This window comes from Podarcis tiliguerta, assembly GCF_965153285.1.
Source record: "Podarcis tiliguerta genome assembly, chromosome: 17".
Lineage (NCBI taxonomy): Eukaryota > Metazoa > Chordata > Lepidosauria > Squamata > Lacertidae > Podarcis > Podarcis tiliguerta.
In genome coordinates, this window is record NC_139550.1 from 31,043,090 (window position 1) to 31,065,344 (window position 22,255).

The 22,255-nt window shown below is 47.4% G+C and overlaps 2 protein-coding genes across 6 annotated transcripts in view; both read left to right on the plus strand.

Moving 5' to 3' along the window:
* The window catches only part of CCDC159 (coiled-coil domain containing 159), a 29,553-nt gene extending 18,201 nt beyond the window's left edge, over positions 1 to 11,352 (plus strand). For both annotated transcript variants that reach the window (XM_083420514.1, XM_083420515.1), the window contains exons 8-12: positions 3,007 to 3,083; positions 5,768 to 5,856; positions 6,711 to 6,787; positions 7,320 to 7,429; positions 9,604 to 11,352. In XM_083420514.1, coding sequence (XP_083276640.1) covers positions 3,007 to 3,083; positions 5,768 to 5,856; positions 6,711 to 6,787; positions 7,320 to 7,420 — 344 coding nt within the window. In that variant the 3' untranslated portion in view covers positions 7,421 to 7,429; positions 9,604 to 11,352. The remainder of the gene's footprint in view (positions 1 to 3,006; positions 3,084 to 5,767; positions 5,857 to 6,710; positions 6,788 to 7,319; positions 7,430 to 9,603) is intronic.
* Positions 9,718 to 22,255, plus strand: part of PLPPR2 (phospholipid phosphatase related 2) — a 46,422-nt gene continuing 33,884 nt past the window's right edge. For 2 of the 4 annotated variants that reach the window (XM_083420463.1, XM_083420465.1), the window contains exon 1: positions 16,172 to 16,942. The gene's annotated coding sequence lies outside the window, so the exon portion shown is untranslated. Of the gene's footprint in view, positions 9,848 to 16,169; positions 16,943 to 22,255 lie in introns of those variants that run through there. The other 2 variants (XM_083420462.1, XM_083420464.1) reach the window with 2 other exon arrangements.

The window sequence follows — 22,255 nt, forward strand, 5'->3', positions numbered from 1 at the left end:
ACTACTGTGTTTTTCGCTCTATAGGACGCACCGGACCATAGGAGGGGGAGAACAGGGGAAAAAATTCTCCCCCTCTCTGCTCAGCGTCCCTTCAGCGAAGCGGCAGGAGAAACAGAGCCCCTTCCATTTCTCCTCCTCCTTCGCTGAAGGGGCTCCGCAGAGAGGGGAAATTGTGCAGCGCCTCTCCAGCAAAGCAAAGCTTGGAGAGCAAGAGGGATCGGTGTGCACCGACCCCTCTCGCTCTTCAGGCGGCTATTCGCAAGCCTTTGGAGCGTGTTGGGAACTCCTGCTGCGCTCCGAAGGCTTGCGGATAGCTGCCTGAAGCCCCCGGAGCGCAGCGGGAGTTCCCTGCGCTCCGGGGGCTTCAGGCGGCTTCAGCGAAAGCAACACAAAGCCTCTGGAACATGGGAGGAGCTCTCCCTCTGCGCTTTGGAGGCTTCGCGTTGCTATCGCTGAAGCCAAGGAGCCTGCATTCGCTCCATAAGACGCACACACATTTCCGCTTCATTTTTGGAGGGGGAAAAGTGCATCCTATAGAGCGAAAAATACGGTATGTTGATGCTGGCATGATTTGAATGACACAAATCCCATGTTGTCTACTAGGTTCTTGTATATGTGTGTCAAGATTCAGGCAGGCCTGCCTCCCCTCCCTTGCTATAGCTGTTCTGCTTTCTAGAGAAGGGCTAAGCTAGGGACCAGCGGGTGGGAATTTTGGGAATTCTGAGGAAGCGCTATGGGGAGCCCGTCCCAAAATGGCTGCCACCTCTAAAAGAACGATGTAGCCCCACCACCAAAGGGGGGGGGGGAGACCTACGTCAACTGCCACCACCATCTTCACATTCACTCTCGGAGAGGAGTTGTGTTTTTGTTTTGTTTTTTTCAAATTTATACATTTTATTAGTTTTACAATCAATTTATCATTTCAAAATTTGACTTCCTTCGCCCTCTTTCTGCGGTTCCTTAAATTTATTTTTTAATACCTTCTGCATATGCAAATTCATTTATCTTGCTCATTTAATTATACTCTTATAAAACTGCAGGTTATTACAATAATCCTGCTAATGTTTTTATCTGTTTACAATTTATCTGTAAATATTCAATCAACCATTTCCATTCTTTGATAAAAAAGTTGGTTATCTTGATTTCTTATTCCTCCGGTAAGTTTCACCATTTCTGCATATTCCAGAAGTTTTTGTATCCATTCTTCCTTTGCTGGGACTTCTTCCTTCTTTCCATTTTTGGGCAAGTAGCATTCTTGCTGATGTAGATTTCTATACAATTTAGATAGTTCTGTCCCTATAATTCCCAAAACAAAAGCTTCTAGGTTGTTGTTTTTAATAAAAGTTACCGTATTTTTCGCTCTATAAGACGCACCAGACCACAAGACGCACCTAGTTTTTGGAGGAGGAAAACAAGAAAAAAAATATTCTGAATCTCAGAAGCCAGAACAGCAAGAGGGATTGCTGCGCAGTGAAAGCAGCAATCCCTCTTGCTGTTCTGGCTTCTGGGATAGCTGCACAGCCTACATTCGCTCCATAAGACGCACACACATTTCTCCTTACTTTTTAGGAGGGAAAAAGTGAGTCTTATAGAGCAAAAAATACGGTATTTTGAACATCTTTTTCAATTCATTGTATATCATTTGCACCTCTCTTTGCCCCTCTGCCCAGTTCCAAATGAACGGGAAGATGAGTGTCCAATCCCAGAATCCAATGAAATGTGGGCATGTTTAACGGGGAAAGTTTGGTGCAGGAGAGGCCAGCCAATGCAAGCAGGAGCTGAGAGCAAGCAACCTCTTGTGCATCATTGAATTTGAAGGGGCTATTTGCTGAGACCTTGGCGGGCACCATAGCAGGCATTGATGGGTACATTGGTGACCCTCTGGGTTAAGCGCACTCCACCCCTTTGCATCTAGTAGAGCGCAAGCAAGGGGTCCTTGCGGCACCAGACTCCAGAAACCTTCAGGCCTCTACTGCCAGCTGGGGGTCTTGGATGTGGCTGTTGCGTGGTGAGTCCCCCCCCCCCATGGAAATAATGACACATGGCACAAGTATTAAGTTTAATGGGCTAAAAAATGTCACAACTTTATTGGTTACAGGTGATGATGGTACCTCGGGTTAAGAACGTAATTCATTCCAGAGGTCTGTTCTTAACCTGAAACTGTTCTTAACCTGAAGTACCACTTTAGCTAATGGGGCCTCCTGCTGCTTCCGTGCCGCTGGAGCACGATTTCTGTCCTCATCCTGAAGCAAAGTTCTTAACCCAAGGTACTATTTCTGGGTTAGCAGAGTCTGTAACCTGAAGCGTATGTAACCCAAGGTACTACTGTATTGGCTTAGGCATGCACATCAGCTAGGAACTCCCCCGGAGTCACCGTTAGGGGGCGTGCCTTAGGCCCTCACCTCCCTATGCTTCAGACAAGGCCATGCCCCCCGGAATCCTTTAACAGACTACCCTTCAATATGTGGGGCAGGTGATGGCGTTATCTCCCCTCTTCCATCTACAGAACTATACCAATGCCTAACTGCCAACCCCAGAAAGTTGTGAGGATTTGCTACGAGGTAGTCGAAAACCAAGTGGCTGGTGCCAATTTGCCAAGTGGAAAAAATTCCTACCAGGCCCCTCAACAGCGACCAACCAAGGTCCATAGCAAGGTCAATGAATGAAAAACCTTACAGGGCAAGAGGATGGGAAACCAGAACAGCTGATGAGCAGCAAAGAGGGAGATCCCCAGCCGGCGCGTCCTGCCTTTATAGGGCAGGCCATGCTCCCTGAACCAGCCGATTGGCCGGCCAGGGGGGTGACGCGGCCAGGAATCCCCCCAATCGCGTGGGGCTGGCCTCCACCCACTGCACAACTCCACCTCCTTCGTAGGACGGAAGTGGATTTTGCAGGGTCTAGCTGGCAGAAGGAGGGCGTGGGTGCACAGTTCCTGGGCAAGAAACAGAAATGTTGAAATGCAGAGGGAGAAATCTTGACCCAAGTGTGTTTGGACTCTTACCGTAGAGGACCAGGAGGTTGATATCACCAGGAACCTGGTCAGCATTAAGAAAATGCAGGCGAATCAGCTGAAGTGCACCAAGGTGAGTAGCTTCTCCTGAGAATTCCAGCATCGAGAGGTGGGTTTGTTTGTTGGACCTCTGCAAGGAGCCGGTGCTGTTTGTTGCACAAGTCTGCATCAAAGGAAGCAACACCCCATTGCCTTCAACTGTAGATTAATGGGTTGTGTTCAACTAACTTGCTCAGGGCAGACTCAAATAAATTACCGTATTTTTCGCACCATTGGACGCACCGGACAATAGGACGCACCTTGTTTTAGAGGGGGGAGAACAAGAAAAAAAAATTCTCTCCCTCTCTGCCCAGCGCCCCTTCAGGGAAGCAGCAGGAGGCGCTGCGCAGAGAGGGGGAGAATTTCCCCCCTCTTGTTTTCCCGCTCTAAAACAAGGTGCCGTTTAAGGTGCGTTCAGACGCCTTCAGGCGGCTACCTTGGAAGCCTGGAGATTGAGAGGGGTCGGTGCGCACCGACCCCTCTCACTCCCCAGGCTTCAGGTTCCTTTCGACCTGCTCTTTGGGGCTGGCGGGGGGAAGCCCACCCCCAGCCCCAAAGAGCAGGTTGGGGAGCAGCGCAAAGGCGCGCGGCTATAGAGGCTCCTGCCATAGCCGCATGGCACCTCTCCAGCCGGGAGAGGGTCGCGGGGGGCTTCTTTAGCCCCATGCGCGCTGTCCCAGCTGGAGAGGTGGCACGCAGCTATAGAGGCTCCTGCCATAGCTGTGTGTCACCTCTCCAGCTGGGAGAGGGTCGCGGGGGTCTTCTTTAGCCCCGCGCGCGCTCTCCTGGCTGGAGAGGTGGCGCACGGCTATAGAGGCTGCTGCAATAGCTGCGTGTCACCTCTCCAGCCGGGAGAGGGTAAGCAGGGCTTCTTTAGCCCCGTGCGCGCTCTCCCTGCTGTAGAGGTGGCGCCATAGCGGCGCGTCACCTCTCCAGCAGGCAGAGGGTCGCGGGGCTATGCTGTCTTCGCTCCATAGGACGCACACACATTCCCCCTTCATTTTTGAAGGGGAAAAAGTGTGTCCTATGGTGCGAAAAATACGGTAACAGCTGTGATTAACATAGGTTCATTAATTTCAATAGGTCATCTGTGAGGTAGTGTCCGAGGCTAAGCGGCCACCTGGGGTTCTGAGGATCCTAGAGACCCAAAGATGGAGATCTCTGACCCAGATGAATAGGAGCTGAATAGGAAAACAGGGAAGCGCCGGCTCCTTTGATGGGGGACGAAGTGTGTGTCGTATGGATCACACAACACTTGTGTCCTGTTCGATGTGTGGCCATCCAGGCCATGGATCTTGTGGCAATAAGCCTGAGAAATTCATGCTCCTCCTTGAAGCGTCTCTTCTTTGGTGATCACTCGTAGCTGAGTGCGATTGTCTTTTAATTTTACAATATTGTAAAATTAATGAATGTTGGGAAATGTTGGAATGAAATCACATGACTTTAGTAGAAATATTATAAGGAGTTAGGTATAAATAAACTTTAAGGTTTTGATGATAAGGTAAAAATAAATTAAGGTAACTAAAAGATAGAAAGCAGTGAAAGACGGAAAGGATTTGCTGATATAATTAACAACTGGAATACAAAAATGGGAGGTGTGAGGAGGTCGAGGAAATAAGTTAATGAAAGACAAGGATTTTGATGTATTGTGTTTTTTATGTATTGTTTTTTGTGTGTGTGTGTTTTGATGTATTGTGTTTTTTTGCTTTTTTTCTATGTAATTTTTTATTCTTTTTTTCTCTTTTCTCCTTTTTTTCCTTTTTGTGTAACTTTTAAACTTCTAATAAATATTATTTAAAAAAAAGAGAGAGATTGTCTTCCATAAACATGGTTCTAACAGTGAGTCTGTAAGTAACGGTGGAGGCTAATTCTGGATCCACACATCCTTCCACAGTAGGGACATAGGTTTTTGGGTGGGAGTTGATCACGGTGAGGGTTTGCCAAGCGTGCCTTCCTCTTAGCACATTTCTCCCTTTCTTCCTGAGTTTGAGCGTCTTCAAAGCCTTTGGTAAAGGCTGTTCTCCAATTGCAGCACTCACAAGCCACTGTTTCCCTGTTGTCAGTGTCTATACTACCTTTTTTAAAGATTTGCCTCCTTGGAGCACCCCTACTGGACAGCAGGAAATACCATATTTTTAGCTCTATAGGCCGCCCTTTTTCCCCTCCAAAAATTAAGGGGAAATGTGTTTGCGTCCTATGGAGAAAATGCAGGCTCCTTGGCTTCAGCGATAGCAACGCGAAGCCTCCGAAGCGCAGAGGGAGCGCTCCCTCTGCGCTCCTTGGCTTCGCGTTGCTTTCGCTGAAGCCTGGAGAGTGAGAGGGGTCGGTGCGCACTGACGCCACTCGCTCTCCAGGCTTCAGGGATAGCCGCCTGAAGCCTTTGGAGCGCAGTGGGAACTCGTGCTGCACTCCGGAGGCTTCAGGTTCTTTTCACTGAAGCCAGGAGAGCAAGACTCTCCTGGCTTCAGCAGAGAGGGAGAGCTGCGCAGCGCCCCTTCAGCCAAGTGGGAGGAAAAATGGAAGGGGCTCCGTTTCTCCTGCTGCTTCGCTGAAGGGGCGCTGAGCAGAGAGGGGGAGAATTTTTTTTCTTGCTCTCCCCCTCTAAAACAAGGTGCGTCCTATGGTTGGGTGCGTCCTATAGAGCGAAAAATACGGTAGCTGCTGGCTGCCGTCCTCCCAGTTTTGTTCCTTACTTGTATCCTTCCCTGGTCTTCCTAGTTCCTGGGCCAGCTGAAGTGCAGAACAGCAGGCGATGCCTTAGAACCTGCAGATAATAAGCCTGTGACTGAAGAGCTGAACAATATCTGGTAAGTACACCATCTGGGGATTCCTGTCAAGAAATCCCACACTAAACACTTTGTAAAGCTTCAGCCTGCCCTGTCCTTCTGTTTCGTGCCCATATGAGCTGCCTTGAGGGGTGAAAGGACAGCCCTCCCTCTTCAACTTTTCTGGACTTTGGTGTTGTGTCCCTTGTTCAACTCTGTAGGCTGATGAGACACAGGACTTGAATTTCCTGTACGAGGAAGTTCCACCTCTGCTCCTCACATTTTCATACACGCAGATCCAAATTCCGCATAAAGATCTGCCTGTATTTTGGATCAATGTGTACACATATCTGGAAACGAAAGGCTCAGTTTTCTCCCACACACATGCATCAGATAGAGATAGATGATAGATAGATAGATGATAGATAGATAGATAGATAGATAGATGATAGATAGATAGATAGAAGCTAGTTACTGTTTTTACATTACAACATACATACCTTGGATTTCTCTATGAAAATGTAAAGTCGTCTGGGTCTGAGGGATCAACTAGATCAGTGGTTCTTAATCTTTTTTGGGTCACAGACTCCTTTGAGAACCTGATGCAAGCCATGGGTCACAAAAAAATGCACGCAAGGATGCAGAAAGAATAGGAAAGAAAGCAAATGGGGGGGGGTTGTACCCAGTTCATGGCCCCTCTGAGGCCTAGCCACGGCCCCAAGGTTAAGAACCCCTGAGCTAGACGTTGGTGACCACGGTGATCGAGAGCCTGGGTTTAGCCTGCAGAGTTTATTTCCCATACTAGCTACCAAAGGGGAATGAAGACCCATGAATGGGTGGGTCATGTTTCTGCCCTGCAATCTACATGGAGGTCCTTGTATCTTCCTCCCGTACAGGTCAGCTGTCAACACGCTGCGCAACTCCTTCACCAACAGCATCTGGAGTGACAAGAAGGGGTCTCAGAGGATGAAAGGTAAGTTGCAGCAGTGGTCCGGATTAGAAAGAATTGGACGTTGGACAAAAGATTCCTGCATTGCAGGGGGTTGGACTAGATGGCCCTCGCAGTCCCTTGCAACTCTTATTAAGTCTGCTGCAACTGGATTTCTTATGGACAGTGCTAATCCTGAATGTATTAGATTTGTGACCATTGTGCTCATTTGCCTTCAGTAGCAGTACAGCTCTGCTTGATGAAATGCAATTGTCTCTCGTCTATGTTTTGGGAATCCCGCAACGTGTTCGAGTTTTTACTCTGCTAACTATACGTTGGAGTTCTGCTCTAGATCAATATTGAGTAGAATTCCATGACAGGTGTGTATCGACCATTCTGGTGATAACAATTAGTGGAAAGGGCGGAGGGGATGTCAAAAGGAAAGGAAAGTGCTAGAATAGGCAAGTCTTGCTTAGTTTGATTTGAAGACACCAGGAAAGGTAGGGGCAAGGGGTGAGATGCTCAGCCATGTATGGCTCAGGGCTTGAGGAAAAAGCTCTCTTGGATCTTTTTACAGGTCGGGGCAGCCGACATCACCGGAAATCTAGCTCACCTGAGGCCTTTTTATCGGACTCAGCCCTGTATCAGGCCCGCAGTAGCTCAGAGCACAGCTCGTAGAATGCAGAGGTGAGTCTGTAGCACCTTGCTTGTGATTAACGCTTAGCTGGAATGAAATATTCAACGCAGCAATAGAGCAATTAAAATAATAATTTATTTGTCAGACAAATAAATGATAGACACAGTGGTATATGGTTACCAAAGCTCTGCACACTCCAGCCCTGATGGCCAGCACTTATATTTCCTCAGCCCAGCCCCCTTGCTCCTACTTTGGCTGCCTCTGTCCAATCAGTCTGGTTGAAATTCCTATTGGCTGTTTGCTAGAACCAATCATAAAAGATACACCCATTTCCTATTACCTTTTATGGGAGACAAAGAGCTATATTTCCTTCTATCCATAAATGGCAGACAAGTAGCCATATCTTACATTTGCCTCAACAAGGCACCTTAATTACCAGATCACCTTTTGCCCCTGCATTCCAAAACAAATGACTAAAACAAATGGCTCATGGTATTAAATTCTATCTAAACAGAGATCTTGGGTTCACATTCTCACACACCATCAATGAAATAAGAATCTAACCATAAGAATCTAACATTTCTTACTTTCTAAATCCTTTGCATAATTACATTAAGCCAATAAATCTCATACATAACATAGATAGCTTTTTAGAAGAAAAGGCCTTTGCAAAGTAAAAAGGAACTCAATAAAAAGAAGCCTCTTCAGTTTACACCCCCCTTTCCCAGCCAGCTGCTTTTCCCATTAGCCCTTCCCAAAATTTATTGCCCTTTAACTTTCTCAGGATACCTTAAACCTTGGGGAAATATGGCTAGAATCTGATGAGAGGCACATGGTATTATTTTCTGTTAAACAATAAATCTTACTATTTACCAACTCTTAATTAGTGTTTTTGCAGCTTGATTGTATTCTGTAATATGTAGGGTCAGTATAACCTTTGCTCCCAACCTGTAATTCCCTTTTACAACTTTGAGAAACTTGTCTCCTGCTACTGCTATAAATCAGGGGGGGGCCTTGTTCAGGAGAGCAGGAAGAAAAACAACTGCCAGAGTACTTAGCCAGCTGGTTTCTGCCTGGCATGAAACATACAAACATTTGCAAATATATCTTTAAGCTCATTTTAAAATACAGGCCTTGATCAGATGCCTCAAGTCCACAGGTTGTTTCTCGTCTCTCTCCCTCCTCATCCTAAGTGATTAATAATAATAATAATAATAATAATAATAATAATAATAATATTTATACCCTGCCCATCCCCAGCCACTCTGGGCGGCTTCCAACAAGGGATTAAAAATACATGAAAACACCAGTCATTAAAAACTTCCCTAAACAGGGCTGCCTTCAAATGTCTTCAAAACGCCAAATAGTTGTTTATTTCCTTGACATCTGATGGGAGGGCGTTCCACAGGGCGGGCGCCACTACCGAGAAGGCCTTCTGCCTGGTTCACTGTAACTTCACTTCTCAGTGTCCAGGTTGAACGATGAGGGTGGAGACGCTCCTTCAGGTATACAGGTTGCTTATACCCAACACTCTCAATGCAAGAGCCAGTTTGAGGAGTGGGGGAACAGGAAGGGTAAAAGAGTATTAGGAAATGATATATAATGAATTGGGGGGGGGGGGTTCAAGTACCTTTCCAAAAAACCCAGAATCCTTTCTGTTGGGGATAATTCAGAGGGAAATTCCCAGGTGTCAAAAAATACTATTAAATGTATTCCACTACTGCGCCCTGTGTTTTGCCAGCCCCAAAATGGAAAACAAGCGAGGTCCCAACTAACGAAGAATGGCAACTTAAACTGATGGAACATGTGCAGCTTGCAGATTTAACCTATAGAATAAGAGAACAAGAAGAACATACGTTTAAAGGAGATTGGAAAATGTTTATTGAATATATGGGGGGGGGGATTGTGTACACTTGAAAACGTTGGCAGTATTAAAATAAATTCAACAGCCAGTACAAGTTTTGATGGTTGTAATAATGGTATACTGAACGGTTTAGTTTATGTAAAATATGCAGGGATTTATGTTATGCAAAATGAACCATGGAAAGAGAAGAAGGGAAGTCATTGACCTTTTAAAGTCGTTTAAATGAATATTCTCAGAAAATTTAATAAAAATTATACACAAAAGAAGAAGAAAAGTGGGGGCATAAATGCAATAAGTAAAAGAAATGAATAAGACTCAGGCGCCGGGCAGACTAACTGCACCTCCGGTCCTGTCTTTTAGGTATAGAGCAAGACTCAACTCAGGAACCTGGAAAGACTGGCACCTTCCTGGGGGCTGAATTATGGACAGTGCAGATGAAATTAAACCGCGCTGCTTGGAAAGAAGGTTGTTCTGGACATGACTAGAACAGGAACCCAGAAAGCTCCTTTCTACCAAGTCTCAGGCCCTTGGTTCGCCTAACACAATATCACCTGCACACTGGTTAGCAGAGGTCTTTGACAGTCCCATCCGGAGATGTCTATAGGTGAACTAGGAGCCCTGGGGTGTGCAGAGTGTGTGATCTGCCCCTGAGCCATGGACCTTTCCTGTTGTTGTTTAGTCGTTTAGTTGTGTCCGACTCTTCGTGACCCCATGGACCAGAACACGCCAGGCACTCCTGTCTTCCACTGCCTCCCGCAGCTTGGTCAAACTCATGCTGGTAGCTTCGAGAACACTGTCCAACCATCTCGTCCTTGTTGTCCCCTTCTCCTTGTGCCCTCCATCTTTCCCAACATCAGGGCCTTTTCCAGGGAGTCTTCTCTTCTCATGAGGTGGCCAAAGTACTGGAGCCTCAGCTTCAGGATCTGTCCTTCCAGTGAGCACTCAGGGCTGATTTCCTTAAGAATGGATAGGTTTGATCTTCTTGCAGTCCATGGGACTCTCAAGAGTCTCCTCCAGCACCATAGTTCAAAAGCATCAAAAAAGCAATCTTTATGGTCCAGCTCTCACTTCCATACATCACTACTGGGAAAACCATAGCTTCCCTAGCTCCTTGCTATTGGGCAGCTGGGGATCACCTGGTCAGCTACATTCCTGCCCCCCCCCCCCATAGTGGGTACCTGAACCCTGCCTCTTAGTCCCCACTCGTGCCTTTTCCATCCACTAGACACTACTTCCCTTGTTTAAAGTGTGGTGTGAACTTCAATTAGTGCCAGCACCTTCTGTCAAGAGCTTGGGTGTAACCTTCGACGCCTCCCTTCCCATGGAAGCGCAGGTTGCAGCCACAGCAAAGGTGGCATCTCTCCATCTCCACCGTATTAAGGAGTTGGTCCCTTACCTTTCTTGCCCTGATCTGGCCACAGTGATCCATGCGATGGTCACCTCCAGGCTTGATTATTGTAACTCGTTCTACGCGGGGCTGCCCTTGAAGCTGACCCAGAAACTCCAGCGGGTGCAGAATGCCGCAGCGAGGCTCCTTATGGGGTCCTTGCCATGGGATCACATTCATCCAGTGCTTTACCAGCTGCATTGGCTCCCGGTGGAGTACAGGATCAGGTTTAAGGTGCTAGTTTTGACCTTAAAGCCGTATGCGGCCTAGGACCCTCGTACCTACAGAACCGCCTCTCCTGGTATGCCCCGCGGAGGACCTTAAGGTCCACAAATAACAACACTTTGGAGGTCCCACGTTGCAAGGTGGTTAGATTGGTCTCAACTAGGGCCCAGGGCCTTTTCAGTACTGGCCCCGACTTGGTGGAACACTCTGTCACAAGAGACTAGGGCCCTGCGGAACTTGGCATCTTTCCTCAGGGCCTGTAAGACAGAGCTGCTCCGCCTGGCCTTTAGTTAGTCTGACCCTTATGTTTCCCTCCCCTTTTGATCTATGGGCTACTTTTAAAATGAGGCTGCATTTTAAATTGCATTTTAACGTGTATTTTAAATTGGTTCCCCACCATTATGTTTTTACTGCAATTTTACTGGTGTTAGCTGCCCTGAGCCCGGCTCTGGCTGGGGAGGGAAGGGTATAAATAAAATTTATTATTATTATTATTATTATTATTATTATTATTAAGGCTTAACGATCCAGCATTGGAGCCGAGGCTACAGCAAGAAAAGAAGGCTACTCGCTAGTCAAGTTATCTTGTTTTCCTTAAGTGCCTTTGCATTGAAAATGAGCTTGAACCAGCTTACTATTTTTAGCTTTCTGCGCTGGTCTGAACAGCGGAAAGGCGGGATCTGAGTTAAGGAACTGCCTTTCAATGCACCAAGGCGTCCTTGCGTGGGTTGCTCCTCTTGTTTACTCCGGGAAATAGGACTATGCAAATTGGCTGAGGAACATAGGAAGCTTCCTGATGCTGAGTCACACCAGTGGCTCATTTAGTTCAGTATTGTTTGCACTGACAGGCAGCAGCTCTCGGGGGGGGGGGGGGTTCAGGCAGGAGTCTCTCCTAGCCTTACGTGGAGATAACACTCCTCTAGAGGGTAGCAACATGAGAACGGGGCCTTCTCTGCAGTGGCTCCCCATCTGTGGAATGCGTTCCCCAGGGAAGTTCGCCTGGCACCTTCATTACACACCTTTAGGTGCCAGGCAAATACGTTCCTTTTTAACCAGGCCTTTGGCTGATCTTATTGACATCCAACACCCTTTTAGAATGTGGCTCTTTTTTGGGGGGGTGTTATTGGGTTGTTGTTTTTATTCTGATTGTATATGTTGTGATCTTTTCTGTGAACCGCCCTGAGTCCTCCGGGTATAGGGCAGTAAGGGAAAGGGACCCCTCACCATTAGGTCCAGTCGTGGCCGACTCTGGGGTTGCGGCGCTCATCTCACTTTATTGGCCGAGGGAGCCGGCGTACAGCTTCCAGGTCATGTGGCCAGCATGACTAAGCTGCTTCTGGCAAACCAGAGCAGCGCACAGAAACACCATTTACCTTCCTGCCGGAGTGGTACCTAATTATCTACTTGCACTTTGTGCTTTCGAACTGCTAGGTTGGCAGGAGCAGGGACTGAGCAACGGGAGCTCACCCCATCGCGGGGATTCGAACCGCCGACCTTCTGACCGGCAAGTCCTAGGCTCTGTGGTTTAACCCACAGCACCACCCGTGTCCCCACAGGGCAGTATATAGACTCAATTAATAATAATGAGGATGGAACCTGTGACTTCTGCACTCAAAGCAAATGCTCTCCTTAACAACATAAGCAGAGCATGCTGGAATCAGGCCAGTGGCCCATCTAGTGCAGCCAATCCTTGTTTTGTGTGGGGGTTATGTTCCAGACCCCCATGTGGCATAGCACGCATAAGCGCACCCCGACCTTTCTTGTGTGACGTCTTTATGACACTTGAGGGCTATTTCCAGGTTAGGTGCTCTGTGTGTGTGTGTGTGTGTGTGTGTGTGTGTGCGCATGATCTTGCATCATTCAGGCACGTCTAATTCAGTTGTTGCATGTACAGTGGTACCTCTGGTTAAGAACTGAATTCATTCCGGAGGTCCGTTCTTAACCTGAAACTGTTCTTAACCTGAGGTACCACTTTAGCTAATGGGGCCTCCCACTGCCGCCGCCGCACGATTTCTGTTCTCATCCTGAAGCAAAGTTCTTAACCTGAGGTACTATTTCTGGGTTAGCGGAGTGTGCAACCTGAAGCATCTGTAACCAGAAGGGTCTGTAATCTGAGGTACTACTGTAGAACAACTAGTGGCCAACTAGAAGCCTGTGGGAAACTCCGCTGGGTTCTTTGGAGGTGTTGCTGCTTTTTTCATTCCGTTCTATTTCCAGATTTCCCTGAAGGTCTTCTAAACGGGCCATTTTGCTTTCCCCCTTGGACTTAGCAGTGTCAAAAGCTTTTCCTGTCTCCAGCCTGCAGTCAATCGTCTCTGCTTTTTTCTGCGATACTTGGGAATGCTCATTGGGGCAAACTTTGCAATCCCCCAAGTTGTCTCCAGGCCTTCTGAGTACCCCATAATATCCTATCCATCATAGGGGAATCCACATCCCAAACCTCTGATGAGCTGTAGGGTGGAATCTACCTTCCCCAAATATCCTTCGAACATATTTTTTTAACCTTTATGTCATTATTTCTGCTTCAAAGAGGGATTTTCTGCTCTACTTAAAGCGTGGTCTGATTCTTCTTCCCTTTGGTTATTTTTTCACACTTTTGTCCTCTCAGCCTCTCTTGATTGTGCTTAAAATTTAGCAGCCTTGGGATCTATTCTGATGTTGAGTATAGTGCTACCTCGGGTTAAGAACTTAATTCGTTCCGGAGGTCCATTCTTAACCTGAAACTGTTCTTAACCTGAAGCACCACTTTAGTTAATGGGGCCTCCTGCTGCGGCCGCACCGCCAGAGCCCAATTTTTGTTCTTATCCTGAAGCAAAGTTCTTAACCCGAAGCACTATTTCTGGGTTAGCGGAGTGTGTAACCTGAAGCGTATGTAACCCGAGGTACCACTGTATCTCTCTCGATGGCTTCTGCTTCTGGACCCCACCCTACAAAGGATTCCCCCCTCACCTCTTTGAGTGACGATGAGTCAGGTTGCTTCTAAGAAGCTGGATTACAAAAAGATTTCTGCTCTTATCCTTATCTTGCCTTTCCACTTCATATGAGCTCATCCACACTTTTTGCTTGACCCACATTTTGATCGCATCGTGTACCAATTAATTCCCCCCGGGCCTGAGAGCTTTTCTCATTGTTCTGCAGCTGTGTTTTTGTCAAAGTCCCCTCTCACCCACTGAACTGAAACTCAGTTGAAGTAAAACCTCTCTTTGGACGCTCTGCTCATCTGACAAGGTCCGATTCAGCGGGTAGGATCGGATTTTGGCAAGGCACAGCCGCTGAGCCATGAGAAAATCTTGCGCACAGATGGCGTCTTCCTTGCAGAGGAGGAGCTTTTTTGGGGGGGAGGGGGAAACAAATTAAGTAAGGCACATCAGGTAAAGACTCCCCCTCCCACCTCTCTGGTGTCTACAGCAACATAAAAATGTGACTTGAAATGCAGCAAAGGGGCTACTAATGTGTCAGAGGTGGTGACTGGTCAACATGCATTGGAGCCACACACCAACCTGCCTCCCACTTCAAAGCTCTGTTGGTGACGTCAGTCAGGGATCTTTCCTGGATATGTGTGTGTGTGTGTGTGTATCAATGTGCAGCACAACCAGGCAGGTTCCCCCAGTGGCAGTAGGGATGCCAAGGGGCCCTTCTATCTAGCTATCTGTCTGTTTATCTATCTATCATCTATCTATCTATCTATCTATCATCTATCTATATCTATATCTATATCTATCTATCTTATCTATCTGGCCACGTGACCCAGAAGTGTCTGCGGACAGCGCTGGCTCCCGGCCTCTAGAGTGAGATGAGCGCACAACCCTAGAGTCTGTCAAGACTGGCCCGTACGGGCAGGGGTACCTTTACCTATCTATCTATCTATCTATCTATCTATCTATCTATCTATCTACACACACTTTAATTTTTAAAAGTACAGTCATACCTTGGGTTACAGCCACTTCAGGTTGCATTTTTTCGGGTTATGGACCACAGAAACCCGGAAGTGCAGGAACGGGTTACTTCCGGATTCCGGCGGTTGCGCATGCACAGAAGCGCCGAATCGCAACCCATGCGCAGACATGCAGACACGGGTTGCGAATGCTGCAGGTTGCGAACGTGCAGCCCACATGGATCACGTTCGCAACCCAAGCGTCCACTGTATATACGTACAACAAAAAGCAATTCCGAATCCAAATGTTGAAATTGCTCTGAATCTCCTGACTTCCCACGATCCCTTCCATGGGTCCTCACAGTATTTTTATCCATACTTTCCATTACTTTATAGGTAAAGGTAAAGGTACCCCTGCCCATTCGGGCCAGTCTTGCCAGACTCTAGGGTTGTGGGCTCATCTCACTCTATAGGCCGGGAGCCAGCGCTGTCCGGAGACACTTCCGGGTCACGTGGCCAGCGTGACGAAGCTGCATCTGGCGAGCCAGCGCAGCACACGGAACGCCGTTTACCTTCCCGCTGGTAAGCGGTCCCTATTTATCTACTTGCACCCGGAGGTGCTTTCGAACTGCTAGGTTGGCAGGTGATTACTTTATAAGTGTGGTTAAAATCCTGCTAACGTTTTAACCTGTTGACAGTGGTCTCGTAAATACATTACAAACTTTCCTCATTCCTCCTTAAAGTTCTTGTCTTCTTGATTTCTGAGCTTCCAGTTAATTTTGCCATTTTGGCATAGTCCACCAACTTGGTTTGCCATTTTTCTCTGGTCAGGGTAGTTACTTTCTTCCGCCAATGGACCCTTCTGATCCCCAAGGAAACAGGGTTGATCCCTCTGGCAACTTCTCCATAACTGGGTTCCATGTGTTGCTCTTAAAAGCAACAACCTCAAATACTTTCCCAGATCGGAGTCAAGAGAATTGGATCCCTAACTACGTTCCCTAAGACAGAGTCCAGCTTGCCCCATCCTTGGGAGTGCTGTATCCAGAGGGTGATTCCTGCTTCTGAGGCATGATTTTTTTATTTTATTTTTTGCTAAAGCGCTAAAATGAGGTAAAGGTAAAGTAACCCTTGACCATTAGGTCCAGTTATGGCCAACTCTGGTGCTCATCTCGCTTTATTGGCCGAGGGAGCTGGTTTACAGCTTCTGCGTCATGTGGCCAGCATGACTAAGCCGCTTCTGGTGAACCAGAGCAGCGCACAGAAACGCCGTTTACCTTCCCGCCGGAGCGGTACCTATTTATCTACTTGCACTTTGACGTGCTTTCGAACTGCTGGGTTGGCAGGAGCAGGGACCGAGCAACGGGAACTCACCCTGTTATGGGGATTCGAACTGCCAACCTTCTGATCAGCAAGCCCTATTAAAGCCTTGTTGTTGAGAGTTCAGAAGATGAAGGTTCTTTTCATACCAACTTAATTCGCAGTGCCTGGCTGAATTACGGTTTTCACTCTGGGGTAATTAAACCTTGGAGTTTACTGTTCGGTTCGACACAAATGTGCTAGCTTGACAATGTGAAGATTCGGCACTTGCTCTTGGTACATGCCTGGTAAGTAAGCCAGGCTCGGTCAGCTGGTGCCTTAACTTTCCCATCTGTAAAATAGGAAGAAATTCCCAAGCAGGGCTCGACCATTTAGGGCAAGAGAAGAGGGCAACCCGTAGCTATTGGAAGTTACTTTTCAACAGCAGAGCGAAAGAGGCCAACACAATTGCAAGTACAGGCTGGTCGCAGACACAGGGAATCGAATGGATTTCAGCGAAGCCGTCTAGGTTGCGCCTCTTGCCCTTCTGACCCAGAGCGGACACAGGCAGCATTTCAATGAATTCTCCCCCTTGAAATATCCTCTCTCTCCCCTCTCTCCTCCCTGTGTGTGTGTGCGCGTGCATGCATGTGTATATGTGTGTCGCTCCCCCCTCTCCTCCTCTCCTCTCCCTGGAAGGGCTCCAGCTGCTAACACGAAACAACGTTTTAATCCAGCGGTCCAGCTTCTAATTGGGATATTGGCATGATCAGCATGGATTCTCCGCTGCATCCTGCAGACCGTTGAAATTGCTTAGGAGAGGAGGAAGAGAGCGAGGAGGAGAAGAGATTGGATGTGGGCCGAGGAAGCCATGGCTGCTGCCTAAAAAATACACAACACTCACTGACATACAGAAGGTGAGAGATGCAGTAGCTGGGCTGTGGGGCTGATGTGATGGCGGGGGGGGGCTTGGGGGGGCAGAGTCTCACTTCATCCTCTGTCAAATAGGCTCTCCGTTTTCGAAGCATCAATTGCCTCTTTCTGTTTCCTTCTCCTCTCTCCCCCCACCCCAAACCCCAGTTATCCATACAGTCATTGTCATAGCTTTGACAATTACTGGGCTCTCACTCTCTCTGTGTGTGTATGTATATATATATATATGTCTGCATTTCTGTTTTAAAGGCCACGTTGCTAAGTTACACACTCTGATGGTGGCACAGGGATATGTGTGTGTCTGTGTTTGTTGGTGTGTCTGTCACTGTGTGTGTATATACACGCACAGACACGGGTGCAGATTTGCTGGCGCTCGCTCTTCGCAGCCCAGCAGCAAGCAGATTCGGTTTGCCAGGAAGACGGAGCAGGCGGACTTCGCCTCTTAATCTCGGCTCATGGGGCTGGCGAGTTGCTCTCGGCGATGGGATGCTGGACTGAGGAGGAGGAGGAGGGGGCAGGCAGCGGAGCATCTTTGCAGCCGGATTCTCATGGCCCCGGCCCTACTGCTAGCAAAGTTGGGACAGGTGGCATCTCTTGGGAGTGACGTGGTTCTGCTGCCCTGGGGGGTGGGTCATCTCCAGTTCTTTTAGGTGGGGCGTTGGTGGTGCGGTGGTTATGCAAAAAGAAAGGAAGGAGGGCAGTTGAAGCCAGAACCTTTGCTCCATGATGGGAGAGACCTAGAGAAAGAGCTTGTGTCCCGTGTGCATTTATCATGATTGACAGTTGGAATTAATTGAGCCCATAATAGAAGACTTGAGGGTGTTCTCACGTACATCTCCGAGTCTTACTATTTAGAATAGGGGCAATCCTCTACTGCAAATCTCCCTGATCCAAATCCTGCACTATAAAGAAACCTGATTCTTTGCTCAGAATGAGGTCTGCTAATCATTAGGTAAAGGTAAAGGCACCCCTGACCATTAGGTCCAGTCGTGGCCGACTCTGGGGTTGCGGCGCTCATCTTGCTTTATTGGCCGAGGGAGCCGGTCACGTGGCCAGCATGACTAAGCCACTTCTGGAGAACCAGAGCAGCGCACGGAAACACCGTTTACCTTCCCGCCGGAGCGGTACCTATTTATCTACTTGCACTTTGATGTGCTTTCGAACTGCTAGGTTGGCAGGAGCTGGGACTGAGGAACGGGAGCTCACCCCGTTGCGGGGATTCGAACCGCCAACCTTCTGATCAGCAAGTCCTAGGCTCTGTGGTTTAACCCATAGCACCACCCGCGTCCCTTGCTAATCACTACAGCATACTAAAAAAACACTTGCCTCGTCCAGAGTTGTGCCTCCTTTATCCTGAACAGGGCGTTTTGAGTTTTCAGATTCTGTTGCCAGAGAGAAACATGGAGGCGGAGGCCAGGAAGTAAGAGGGGAGCAAGAGAGGAACAGGGAGAAGGAAGCAGGGAGGCAATTGCAGGGCCCAACTGGGTGGGAACACAGAGACCATTGGACCCAGCTCCCAAGTCCTAGAAGCCAGCGTAATCTATATACCGCTTCCCTCTTGCTGTACGCTAAAACACAGAGACCAAAATAAACTGCTGAAAATTAACATTTGTTGAAATAAAACCATGTTAAGTCCTCTAGAAATTGATCAAAAACGTAACAATTCTACTCATGGCTTGCTCCTCCCTTTCCCTTCAAATGTGAGATCGAGGGGTTTATTGTTTTAATCGATCTTCTGGCATGAGCTGGTCAATGGTACTATAACGTTATAGTGAGGCAGAAACTTTCATTAAACCATTAAAATAAAAATCCAGGCCCTGAAGGAAAGGTGCAGCTTCATCATCAGCCTGGTTATGAGGGCTGCTGCGTTCTTGCTCCCTGGTAAGCATGCATAGGATGCCAGCCTAAAGGAAATGGAAGTTGCAGCTGCCAATTGACTTGGCCCATCTGTGTGTACAGTGGTACCTCTGGATGTGAAAGGGATCCATTCCGGAGCCCCGTTCGCATCCTGAGCAGAACGCAAACCATGTCTGCGCATGCGCGGGTCGCGATTCGCCGCTTCTGCGCATGTGTGTGACATCATTTTGAGCGCATGCGCATGCGCAAGCGGCGAAACCCAGAAGTAATGTGTTCCATTACTTCTGGGTCGCCGTGGAGCGCAACCTGAAAACACTCAACCTGAAGCGACTTTAACCCAAGGTATGACTGTATAATACAGTGTGTGGGTGTGGGTGTACATACACACACACACACACATTTGGGAGCACCGGCCCTACCTTTAAGTAAAGTGAGGTCACCTCAGGCAGTGCATGCTAGGAGATACCGGTGCTATCAGAACAGTTTGGGCCTGCACTTTGTATCTTAAAAAAAGTTTTTTAAAAAAGGTAAAGGACCCCTGGATGGTTATGTCCAGTCCAAGATGACTAAAGATGACTATGGGGTGTGGTGCTCCTCTCGGTTTCAGGCCGAGGGAGCCGGCGTTTGTCCACAGCTTTCCAGGTCATGTGGCCAGCATGACTAAACCACTTCCGGCACAACAAGACACTGTGATGGAAACCAGAGTGCATGGAAATGCCGTTTACCTTCCCACTGCAGCAGTATCTATTTATCTACTTGCACTGGTGTGCTTTTGAGCTGCTAGGTTGGCAGGAGCTGGCACACTCCATTGCGGGGATTCAAACCGCCGACCTTCTGATCGGCAAGCCCAAGAGGCTCAGTGGTTTCAACCACAGCACCACCTGCGTCCCTTTTGCCCTATACTTAGTTTGTTGCCCTCAGGTCAACTACCAGCCCAGTCCACTTCTCACAGGAACACCATACATTGCTAGCTGCAGTTGCAAACAGGATCCATTCCAGAGGTCCAGCTGCATCCCGAAGAATTCGCAACTAGAGGACTGCTTCTGCACATGTGCGCGGCACATAGAGCACTTCAGTGCACCTGCGCGTGGTGAAACCTGGAAAAATATTTCCAGGGTTTGCCGCGTTTGCATCCTGAAGATTACATATCCAGAGGGCTACGCAAGTGGAGGTACAACTGTATTGTCCTTCACTTCAGGCAGCAAAATGTCTTGGGATGGTTCTGCATATAATTTTGCACAGATGCCCACACACCCCAGTTCACTATGCTTAGGTACTACATTGAACTACAGTTTTTCTCCCCAGATACTATTGACACAAATTCAAATGCAGTGTAGCAACTATGAGAGCTAGGAAGGAGCTCCCTTTGAACCGGAAACTTGGATTTCTTTATGAGGTGTTCAAATTCTCTGTCAGATGCAGTTTTGTGTACCTCTGTTGACAGATGTGTCCATGATGATATGTGGGAACAGGAAAATGGGCAGGCTGGATTTCTGGGGTGGATTTCGGAGCCTGCTGAACACAAACTCTGTTCCCTTGATCCCTTCAACACATTAGAATCATCCCACTAGGTTCATCTTCTGAAGAACTTGATCCCTTCTTCAGCCTCTCAGAAGAATCAAATACAGGCTATGTGATGAAGCAGCAAAGTGACTTTTCATTTTTTATATGTCAAGATGTACATAGCGACTCTGTGCATGTCTGACTCACATAAAATCTCACTATTCAATAGTGCCTACTCGCAGGAAAGTGTGGGTTGCATTCTTAGGTGTGTTAAATATCGCAGAACATAATTTTGGGTGGTGCAAGTGGGGTTGGTGAAGAAATTCTACTCAGGACCCATTTAAAGCCAAATTTGTCAAATTTGCACTTTGTGAACCAAAATGCAGGTGCAGGTATCCTTTGAAATTCGCACATAGCTGAATATTGCTATGCAGTTCGGCAACCAGACAGTATTTACAAAAATGCATATATTCGGGGAAAGTGTACATAAACATGAAAATGGCACAAAAAATGCATTACATATGGGGAAATTGCTTGCCAAAATGTGATACAGTAGTCAAAATGGCACATTTATTAGAAATTCATCAAATGTTGATGAATTTTAAGGAGGATTCTTTTTTAAAAAACACACAAATTGTTTGCAAAATTTAGAGAATGGAATTTAAGACTGGAGAAAGGAGGAGAAGTGAAACTCACATATATTTAGGTGTGAGTAATACAAACTGAGAGAGGTTTGAAAAAAGAAACGGCTAGTTTTCATCCTGCTGTTTTTAACCATTGTGTCCTGTTTTCTTGTCTTAACACTGATTTCATTTTATCCTCTCTCTTTTTAACAAACCACCCTGGTATCATTTATTCATTTTTTAAAAGGAAAGATGCTATTGTTTTAATTTTATTCATTTAGGTGCCATAGCCCTCTTTAAAGTAGATGCTGGAATATCCTTTCCATTACAGAGTATGTGAAGCCATCAATTTAAGAGCCAGTGTAGTAGTAGTAGCAGCAGCAGTAGTAGTAGTAGTAGTGGTAGTAGTAGTAGTAGTAGTAGTAATAATAATAATAATAATAATAATAATAATAATTTATTTATACCTCGCCCATCTGGCTGGGCCTCCCCAGCCACTCTGGGCGGCTTCCATAGAAACCAAAAATACACTAAACACTAGTATAGTGCAGTATAGTGGTTAGAGCATCAGACGAGGACTTAGGAGACCATGGCTCAAATGCCCACCCAACCATGCAGCACCCTGGGCCAGTCACTATTTCTCAGAGTAATCCTATCTGGAGTGGTTGTGGTGAGGATAAAATGGAAGTGGGGATTATGTAAGTAGCCTTGAGAAACTTGGAGGAAAGACACAATATACAGGCAACGCCGTCCCCATCCCTCCCACCTATGCAGGGGTTATGTTCTGGCCTACCGTGCTCATAACTGAAATCACGTAAAATGGGGAGCACTCGCTAAAAAGCACCTAAACACCTGCTTTTTTCCTGCTCTCCAGCTCTCTCTCCAATCTAGACTAAAATATCTAGAGTTGAAGCTCCGGGGACCAGCTGGAGGCTGAAGAACGCACAAGAAAGCACAGTTGTTGCTGAACTTTCCTGCACGTCAGCTATTAGGTGGGGAGGCTGAGCAGCCTATACAAAGCCCCGCTGTGCCTTGAGTCTATTTGAGGCTTCCTCTGCCCTTACTGACATCCTCTTAGGCTCTGGGGAGGGTCTCCTCGTGAGCCACAAGGACTCTCCAGCTCTCTCCCACCATTCCCGGGTTTGAATTAAATCGTTTATTTATTTCCCAGCACCGTGGGTAAACACTATGGTTACCAGATGTCCCCGTCTCCCAGGGACAGTCCCCGGATTTACAAATCTGTCCCCAGACAAAATCTGTCCCCGGAACATCCCCGGATTTCATTTAATGTCCCCGGATTTATATTTTAAGTGT